At 46.6% G+C, this 10,691-nt stretch overlaps 1 protein-coding gene across 1 annotated transcript; it reads right to left on the bottom strand.

Annotated features, from left to right (window-relative positions):
- Nucleotides 1–9,167: 9,167 nt before the first annotated feature.
- On the bottom strand, nt 9,168–9,493 carry LOC112917613 (small ribosomal subunit protein uS14-like). The gene has a single exon (XM_072738089.1). It carries the CDS (start codon nt 9,455–9,457, stop codon nt 9,287–9,289), a length of 171 nt encoding a protein of 56 aa, XP_072594190.1. The 5' UTR covers nt 9,458–9,493; the 3' UTR covers nt 9,168–9,286.
- Nucleotides 9,494–10,691: the final 1,198 nt, after the last annotated feature.

The raw sequence follows: 10,691 nt of genomic DNA, 5'->3' as shown, positions 1-10,691 counted from the left end.
TAAAGTAATTTCCATGCAGAGGGTTTCTCCTGCTGGCGGTGAGCACCCCAAAACACCAGGCTGTTTGCAGCAAGCCTTTACCTGGCCACCCTGCCAGGACACTCCCAGCTGAGGATGAAGACGCCTGGGGTTGTAATCAGGGGATGGTGTGCTTGGCTCTTCTTTCACTGCAGCACCAAACCCAGTGAACATTATTAGGCAGGGCCTGGAGGTGGGAGATAGGGTCAGATCGTACTTTCTAGAATGTGGGACAAGAGAGGCTCTCAGCTTCAAAAAAAAAAAAAAAAAAAATTAAGAAAAGGTAAATGTGTGTGTGCTTCCATACCCAGTGCTATGATGATAATAAAACACAGCCATTGTTACTGAGAGTGCCATGCAGCCACGATGCTAAGAACATTCTAGCCATACATCCCTGAATTGTCATAGAATTATCATCCTTATTTATAGATGAGGAACTTGAGCCTCTGAGAAGTGAAGCAGTTTGGAGAAGGTCACCAATACTAAGTGATAAAGGTGGGATTTAAACCTTCCTTTGTCAAACTCCTGAACCTAGACACTTCACCCATGCACAGCCAACCACTGGAGAGGTGAGTAGAGAAAAGTGCTGCCACCAAAAACAAAGAAGAGCTTATGTATTCATTGATTCAGTAAGTATTTACAGTGCACGCACTTGTATCAGACACTAGGCATGGAAAAGTAGGTACTGTCAACTCCAGATTAATCTCCATGCAGAGAAACTGCTGCCATGATGGGCCCAAGGTTGGAGACCAGAGGCGAACAGACCAAAGAGGGAGGCCAGTGCCTGGGGTTTAGATCAAGAGCAAACAGACATGGTACCTCCAGTTACAGATGCCATAGGGTGTCACACACACCGAGAAGGTGAGCGGAAGTGGGAACAGTTGGGGCAGTGGTGGTGGCGTGATGACTCAGAGGACAAAGTAAACCTTCACCTCTTCTTTTTAGAAGAAATATTAGGATTTTGGGGGTTGGACTAATCTGGTTGCTAATCCTGGTACTCAGCTTACTAGTTGTATGACCTTGGAAAATTCATTTATGTCCTGGTAAGCACTTGTCACCCTGGAAAGAGCCATCACCTGCCCCCAATCCCAACACACACCCTCACGCCCCCATCTGTATTCAGACCAGCGCTTGGCCAGGGGACCTTGACGGTTCCAGAATCTTTCCCATCCTGCACCCACTCTCTTACGTGCCTTTGTCATGCACTGTGTGACCTCATGGGAACTCCATCATCTTCCCTAATCTTTTTGGGTCTCCTTTTCCTCATTTGTTGGATGGACTATCTGAGCTCTCTTCCAGTTCCAACATTTCTGAGGTGGCCATTTACTGAGCACCGACTATGCCCCAGGTACTGCTGCTCCAGATTCTTACAATCATTAATTACTTGTCACACACATCCTATGAGTGAGTGTGGCACCCCCATTTTGTAGGTGAGCTTTAAAATTCAGAGATATACCAGATGGTTTTTCCAAGGTCATACCACTAGTGAGCTGAGTACCAGGATTAGAAGCCAGGTTGGCCCAACCCCAAGAGCCCCAATATTTCTTACCACCTCTAAAAAGAAGAGGTGAAGGTTTTACTTTGTCCTCTCTGTCATTATGCCACCACCACTGCCTGGACTGTTCCCACGTACACAGCTCTCCCCTTGTTCTTGCCGTCATCCTTTTCCAGCCTCCTTGGCCTTATTTCTGGGAGACATCGGTAGGTGATGTGCTCTTGGCCTGCCATCATTCGGGACTCATGAAGAGGGCCCCTAACCTTTGGCCTTCTAAGATCCTGTGCCTCCCACACTAGGCACCTCCAGCCCCAGCCCAGACACTGTGTACAGCTGTGGAAATACCCTGCCTCCTAGATTTTGACTTCCTCCACAGACAGAACCTGAGTCAGTCACTTCCCCCGCACCAAAGTCCTCTCCACCCTCCTCCCCGCACCCCCCCCCCAAAGCACCTCTGAATGGCCTCGCTCCTTTCTAACTTCAAACACCACAACTTAACATGGTCTCTCCAGTTTTTCCTCTCCCTGTCCCCCCACCCCAGCAAGGCTACCTCCTCCCTAAGCTGCATGTCACTCTCTGGGCCACCTCCTCCAGGAAGGACCTTTCTCAAATATTTCCTCCCCTTCAGGCATCTTCAAACTCTCCCTCTCTTTGAGCATCTCTCCCACCACCAGCTCAGGAAGCATCCCCCACTGAACGGATGGTGATGTTTCTTCCCTTGGCTATTTTTGGAAGACTCACTCTTCATAACCTTTTCTTGGAAATCTGAGCACCCATTTCACTCCCCCGAAGCAACACCCTCCAGATTCGGCCAACTGCAGCCTCCAAATCTAAGGATCTTTTCTCAGTGCTTATTCCTGGAGAAGTAGAATCTGCTGTCAACCCCAAGCCTTATGACTCCATTGCTCTCAACTTGTCCTTCGCATCACCTTTTGGCTCTGTTTCCTGACTTCCCTGAGCCTGTTTCCCATCCACTAAAAGAGAAAAATGAACACCAACATCATAAGATTGTTAGGGGCACCGAATGAGATACCCTGTGCCTGACACACTGAAGGGACCCTACCTGGTTATTGCTGCCAGGGTTGCTTTTCTCTTACATTGGGAGAATCTTGATTTACCAGTCTACCCCACTACACGTAGCAAACACTGCAAGCCTCTGCAGGGTAGAGATCCTCTGGCCCTAAGGAAACTCAAGAATCTGCCTCGCACACAGTAGGTGCGCAGTCAGTTCCCTGTTGATGGTGCTGACGGCCTTATAACCTCGAGCTACTTCCCCAGCCTTTCAATGTCAGTAAACCACAAATGCTTTTTCCACCACAGACTTGGCTGTTTAACAGTTTCAATCCTTTGAAAAGGAAAATGACTCCCTTATTTTTCACTTACTTTCTGGTGTTAGAGCCCTTTGATGTTCCAAAGGCCTTTCAAGAAAACCTCTTTAGTAATAGGACCTTGGTTTTTGCCACAGGGAAGTGAACTTGAACCCCAAAGGTTGAGCTGGGATTCTGGAGTCCCAGGCAGGCGTTTTTTTCTCGCAGGCTCCAGGCCTGACCCCAGCGCAGAGCTTGGAGAAAATGCTATTTGCAAGCTCTTCATCCTTCTCAAAGCTGTCATTTTCGTCAGCCTCACTGGGCATTTTGACAAATGCCTTTGCTAATTACTTAATTATTTTGGCCTGCACAAGTGTGGGGGCTATTTCCTTAAAGAAAAGAGGGCTTAGCCAGTCCATTCTCATCCATGCAAGGCTTGAGAGTAGCTTCCTTCAATCCTATTAAAGTGTTTGGCTAACTAAGCACCCCTACCCGTCAAATTAACTCCAATACATTATGATGCAAGAACACAGGCACAAAGCCCTCCTTCCCCAAAGCCAGGCTAAAGCTAGCATCTGTTTTCTTATGCCTCTGGCTTGTTTCTCCTAGCTCCAGCCTCTTTTGCATGGGAAAGAAACCTGTGCTTCTCTTGCTGACTTTCAATTAAAGAAACAATTAGGATAAATGGCATCAACGTGTCCCTCCTGGAATTAGCCGGGAGTGTGAACCTGTCACCCAGTCCTCCGCACAGCGGGGTGCGCCACAGCGGGACCTTGTGGAAGACACCCTGCCGGGGTGGGAGGCTTTCCCCAGGCTGGCCAGTGGGGACATTCTTGTCCCCCTAAGAAGTGCCCTGTCTGAGCATCCTCCCTCCGCACAAGGCCTCACATCTCCGCCCCCCCCCCCCGCCCCCGCCCTGGCTGTGTCTTCTGTGGCACCTTGGAGAAAAAAGACCCTTGACCAGTTCATTTGTTCAGGGAACACGGGAGGCCCAAACAAACTCAGAATTGAGCCCGAAACACAAATTGTGCTGGGAGGTGTGAATTCTGCACAGTGGTTGTCCACGCCGACCAGATAAACAGCCAGCGCCCGGCCAGAGGCTAACACGGTGCCTGGCACCTGGTGGGTCCCCGGCAAAGGGCGGCTGGGCGTGGAATACTCCCCAGCCTGCAGCAAGAGAGGAGTCGGGGCACAGTTGAGACTCGGTGGATCACTGGAGGGGGCAGGGGACTCACAGGGGCTCCAATTAGGGCTGACCCAGGTATTTGTTTGCACAGCTGGGACCAGAGAAACTGAGCTGACCTGGGTCTTTCTCATGAAAATGCAATGAGGGCAGAGCTGCCCCTGAACATACCAGCATCTTGCGTAGAGTGGAGGACCGGCTCACACTGTAGGCTGGCCTCACACTAAGGGATCTGGGAGGCACACTCCCATCTCTGCACAAAAGGAAACTGAGGCCCGGCAACAGTGAGTGGTTTGCCTAAAGTCACACAGCCAGTGAGAAAGTCTGAAAAGCACATAGTTCATTTGCCATGGTGGTTGAAAAGATAAAATTCATAGGACAAATTTAACCAAGAGTCTGTAAGATCTATAGGAAGAAAATTTTAAAGATCTAGTGAGATTCATAAAAGAAAACTGGAGTCAATGAGAAGACACACCCATCTTTTGAAATGTCATTCTCCCTCAACTAATGTTGAGTGCTTTTCCAGTTAGAATAGAAAGAGGACTGGAGGGGAGGGAGAGGTGATAAAATGGCATTAAAATTTATCCGGAAAAATAAATAAATAAAATTTATCCGGAAAAATGAACATAGGGAAATATGTGGGGAAAGGCCAAAGAAGAATAATGAAGTAGCACTACTCTTACTAGCTATTAAAATACATCATGAAATGACAATAATTAAAACAGTTCACAGCAGAGGAAAAAAATAGTAGAGCAAAAGAGGAGGAGACCATAAATAGACTGAAGTGCCCATGGAAATTCAGTTTATGATAAATACGGCACTTCGGCTTAATGAGCAAAGAGAGATCATTCGATGATTGGAGGTCATTGCTTATCAGCTGGACGGAATCATGAAGTCAGACTCTACACCCAAATAAACTTTAGTTGGATGCAAAATTTAAACTGTAGAAAGGAAACCATACAATATCTCAGAGAAAACATGTAAGACGTAGAATCTAAAAGTGGAGTACTTTCTAAGCAGATTATGTGACCCAGAAACCAAAAGGATCAATGGATATGTTTGACCACATGAAAATGTGACAATTTCTATAGGGCAAAAATAAGTGCCATGAACAAAGATAAATAAAACTGGGAAAAAGTGTTTGTAGTCTATGAGTCTAAAGGGTTAGTTTCTAGTTTCCTATTTTATGAAGAGCGTACCGGAATCATCAAGATCTGCAAGGTACAACTCAACAGAGGAACAGGCAAAGTAGGTGAGTATGTACATAGTTCAATGGAACAAAAGATCCAGGATAATAATGTGGTGAAACTCGCAATGGTACCATGGCCACTCCTTAAACAATCTTCCCTATGGCTTATTTTCATCAGAAAGTCCACTGGTGGAATTTTCAATTGTGTATTTACTTAAAACTGTCATGGCCAGTTTGTTCTCAGTGGGCCCACTCTTCAGTGGGAAGAGCCAGGACAACTACAGGGGCCACCTCCCCCACCTGCCTGCCAGTCCCCAAAACCACCACCAACCCTCCCTCAGGCCGGGTCCTGGGCAGGTGCCATGCTACCCTCCAGCACTCCAGGAAAGGAACAAAACCCACAGCATTTTAATGTCATCAAATATTCACGCCACCTCCTGCTAAGGCCGCTCCTGGCTCCCATAACAGCCGGAAACCCACCATGGGTTTAGGTTTCCTGCAACTCCAGCTACCTACGATGCAGAGAACCCAGAATAGAAGTAAAAAAGAAAATGCCTCTGAACAGTGGTCACTCTTTCCTCAGAGAATGGACTGTGTCCCTTGACAATTCTGGCTTTATGCACTGTCCCATCAAGGCTGGCCATCTGCTGATTTCTCGGAGAGCAGCAGTGAATTAAACACGGTTGCTGGGGTCTGCCGCCAGAAACCTAGCCACGGCAGAAAGGTTGGTCAAAGACACAGAAAGAGGAGGGCAGCACAGAGGTGATGCCTCAGAGACAGATTACAAAACCAAATGAAGTTGGCCATGCCATGTTTAAGGCAAGGCAGTGTGTCATCCATTTGAGAAATCAAATGACGTTTTACCCCAGAAAGAATCAGCCTCAAAATCATTGTGGAGTATCACTAAATGGGGTATTGGTTAGGCTCAAAGTCAGTAACTCCCCTACTTACTTGTTTAAGCACAGACTGTGCGAGGGAGCAAGGTGAGAACCCACGAGCCACGCACACAGAACAGCATAGAATCAAATGAAACTTAGAACCTCGATCTGCACATGAACAGATGGTGCAAGTTTCACATAAACTCCAAGAAGGGACACTTGCTTTTCACTTCTGAACCTTTTTTATTTTTTGGTGAATGCTCTTCCCATTCAAAAAGTTAACTGTAACGTTCTCCCAACGCACGCTGCTCACTCCTCTCTGGAGTCCTCTGCCCCTTTTAACAGGATCAGACCTATCTCCAGGCCCCCAGCCCCACCTCACACAGGCCCGTGGCAGGGGCAGGAGTGCCAGGCTGGCCTGCTTCGGGGAGGAGACAGCTGGGCCCCAAGCCACAGACAGGCTGCAGAGCTCATTTCCAGAAACCAACTGTGAAGGGTGACATTCCCCCCAACTCAGGTTATTTTTCTCTGCACCAGGCTTGAAGGAAGATGCTTGGGGGGCCCTGCACAAACAGAACCTCCTCCTCCCCTCCCCAGATTTCCATCATCAGCCCTTCCTTTCAGAAAAGACAAAGGCTTGCATTCCACAATTAGCGACAGAAGGTTTAAAATGCAAATTAATGGTGGAGCTCACAAACCCTTGTGAAAGAGTTTCCACTTAGGTGTTAATTATTTCCACCTCCTTCCTGGGCTGGGCTGAGGAAGAGGAGGGAGCAGAGAGAGTGGGAGAGGGGGAGAGGGAAGAAAGCCTGTGTGGAGCCCGAGGTGAGGGGGGGGAGTTGCCAAGGGTGAAGGTTGGAGGACTTCCCTAGTCACCCCTCCCTGCACGGGACAGAACTAGCCAGAGGGGCCCCCACCCCCGTCACCGTCTCTGTCAGAGGCCTTTCTCTAGACTAGGAAAGCTGGGCAGAGCCACAGAGGAAGCGGAGAAAAACCACCTGTGAGTCTCCTGCTCCACGAGGCCAGACCATACCTGGAGGGGGTGATGACCTGCGCGACGAAAGGGCAGGTCCAAGGAGCCCAAGATTAGTGCCACCTGAAGAGTCTTCTGTCTGGGTGGGATGGGCACAGATCTGAGCGGCCTGAAGGGCCACGTTCCCTGTTGCCCAGAGAGCGGGACAGCCAGGCAGAAGGCAGGGGGAGAAAGTGCGCTAGCACGCCACCCGGAGTGGATGAAGCGAATAAAGGGCACCTAGTACCTCTGTATATTTTGGCTTAAAAATGGCCAGAGTGACACATATTTATGCAAACATGACAGGAGAGTATAAAAGTAAAGTTCCCCCTCTCCCCACTAGAAGTTAATGTAGGGTTTTCCAGGACTTTTTATGTATATACAATCAACTACACAAGAAGAAAGTTTTATGACAATAAGATCACGTTCTGTTTTGTCCTGTGGATGCTCTTTTTCTCCAGTCAGTAATGTATTGTGGACGCCTTTCCATATCAGTACACTTATACCTGTGGTTAATAGTAGTAGTTGAAATAAATACTTTTAGGAAGTTGTTTTCATGATTTTATTCTGATGCTTAAAGTGGAGCATATTTAAGAGAGAAAACTTGGGAAGCACACACGAATGTAAAGAAGCAGAGGCACCCACACTGCCAGCACCCTGAAATGCCCGCTGCTCCTACTTTGCCCGGCACCCGAAGGCTGGAGCCCCAGGTGCTGTGGGTTCCCCCCAGGGGTACTGACGGCGACTAGCACGCCCGCTCCGCCGGGCACCCAGGCTGCAGACCCAGCGCGTTCTCTTCTGCAGCCCTGAGCACAGAGGAGCTTCAGGCCACCCTGGAAGCCAGTGCAGGGCCTCAGGGCCCATGGGTCCCTGATCCCGCAGTGATGGCACTGCCCCCTGCCTGCAGGAGAGGTCGCTGCCCTTACTGGTCTACCAACCCCTCTGCTGGTTTCTTCTTTCTCCTCAGGAAATGTATCACAGAGTCTTGAACATTCCCCAGCCGGCTGGACGTAAGCCCCACGAACCAGAGACCATCTTCTGTTCATCTGCTGTGCCCAACATATAACCGGCTCCCAGTAAGTGTCTGTTGAATAAATGAATTGGCTAAGCATGCACCCCACCGCCTGGTCTTTGCTTAAAACATCACCCCTGCCTGTGGCACCCTTTCCTTCTGTACATGGTGTCAGTGCTTAGGGCCTCCCTCAAAGCTTATCTCCTCCAAGCCTTTCCTGACTGCTCATTTCTCTTTACGCAGACCAGCCCTCATTTCACTATATTTTGATTTTTGCCAATTATTCACCAGATGGGCCAGCATCCACAACTCCATCTACTATATATATATATATATATATATATATATATATATATATATATATAAAATAAATATATATATAATATATATATTAATTTCTTTCTTTCCTTCTTTCTTTTCTTTCTTTCTTTCTTTCTTTCTTTCTTTCTTTCTTTCTTTCTTTCTTTCTTTCTTTCTTTCTTCTTTTAGAAAGCTAAGCCAAGGGATCCCTGGGTGGCGCAGCAGTTTGGCGCCTGCCTTTGGCCTAGGGCGCGATCCTGGAGACCCGGGATCGAATCCCACATCGGGCTCCTGGTGCATGGAGCCTGCTTCTCCCTCTGCCTATGTCTCTGCCTCTCTCTCTCTCTCTCTCTGTGACTATCATAAATAAATAAAATTAAAAAAAAAAAAAAGAAAGAAAGCTAAGCCAAGGGAAACTGCTTTTGTGGTTGGGTTGTATTGCTTAGTCTCAAGGTGGAGGCTAAGAGACTGCCCATGTGATCCATCTCTCTGCCATACTTTCTTTTTCTTAGTCTGGTTTCCTCTTTTATATAAATGAAGGGATTGCCCTACAATCATTCTGTAGTTTCTCCTGAGCGCCAAGTTTAATGATTCCAGACTTGGATCTATGTTTCCATTCATTTCATAAGACCTTTCATTTTGATTAGAAGTCTTACCTCCTGAAAAGATTTCATGAATCTCGATTCCTGGCTTCAATTTTAAGACTCTGCAACAGAAAAACACAAATGGCCTTCATTTAGTTAGAGCTGATTTTCTTTTTATTTTTTTTCACATTAAAACACTCATAATTGGAGTATTTTTATTTTATGTACAATGAGTTGGGATCAAAGTAGGTTCTTGGACATCTGCAGTTAAGGTAGGTATCTTGGATGACCCATTCAAGGAAGTTCACTTAATCCAACTTAATGAAGCCTATATCCTTGGCGTACTGATGGAAACACTGGTGGCATATGTTGAGGCCATATTTCCGGATCAGACCGTGCCGGTTTGAACAGATGCGGCAAGAACGAGAGCCCTGGCCAAACTTCCTCAGGTGGCTCCAGTAGAGCTGCTGGTGACCCATCTTGCTCTTTCTGACGCAACGAGGCAAAAAAAAAAAAAAAAAGTAGAGCTGATTTTCAAGAGTAATTCTTGAGTTTACTAATTACTCTTTCTTGTTCTGCATCATGGTTGTAATTTATGACATATGGACAGTGCCCTATTTCTGAATGACTTACTAAGACCTGGCGATGCCTCTTTGTGCTATCACTTTTCCATTTTTCCCAGAGAAGTTCTGGCTGCTGCCACCTGAGAACCTGGCCCCTCTGCTAATGCTACCATTGTTATCAGAGAAGTCAACACCTTTGAGATCCCTGAAGCTCCGAGAAGTCCAGTTTATATTTCCCTTTCTTCACCCACCACCTCCAATTCCACACGAAGCTTAGTGTCTCTTTCCATGACAGGCATTGCCTCTCACCTTCGCCCAACTTGACTAGTCCCCAGACTTGTCTATGAACCTATGGTGTATTTAACTTCAGTGTTCTATTCCTGGGAGTTCTATTTGGTTCTTTTTCATATCTGCTAGATTTTTTTTTACAGTTTATTATTCCCTACAAATATGTTCAAGTTTATAATTTATTTGATAAATACATTTGTTTTATAATAGTCTGATCATTTCACTACCAAAGGTAGGTGCAGGTTTGTTTCTGCTGTCTGTTGTTTCTCTTGATTTTCACTCTTGTTGCATTTCTTGTGCAAGCCATAATCTTCAGGAATAAAAAAAATGCTTCAAATGACACACAGAAACAAAATCTCTCAGTCATTCTTAAACCCAGTAATTCACAATCATCTTGATGCAGGAAAAAGGGATGTGTGTTGGAAATATATGTGTAAGCCCAGGATCACCTGTCAAGGTCTGTTGGAGTTGAGTCTATTGAATTTTTGAACTCATCTCTTTGTAGAGCTGACTCCTGTGATCTTTATTCCTCTTCCTTGGCTACAACTCACCCACTGCCCTCAGGCTTACCTTAATAATTGTTATGTGATGTTCACAAAGCTTGTCAAATCCATTACTACTATGATTTTCCCTGCAGTCCTTTGAGATGGGCAGAACTGGGTGTTTTTATCCTAATTTTCCAGACAATAAAACAGTTCCAGTGAGCTTAAAAGTCTTGCCCAAAATAATGAGGGTAAAGAATGGGGAGAGAGAGAGATGAGACCTTGATGCTGTCCTCCCCCCATGTAGCATCTCTTCATTGGTGGATTACAGGCAGCTGATTTCCCAAACCAAACCACTGCATTTCTTGCCAAGAGACATT

This window comes from Vulpes vulpes, chromosome 15 (genome assembly GCF_048418805.1).
Source record: "Vulpes vulpes isolate BD-2025 chromosome 15, VulVul3, whole genome shotgun sequence".
Lineage (NCBI taxonomy): Eukaryota > Metazoa > Chordata > Mammalia > Carnivora > Canidae > Vulpes > Vulpes vulpes.
The sequence above is the reverse complement of the archived record's forward strand: the minus strand, read 5'-3'. Positions and strand labels throughout refer to the sequence as shown.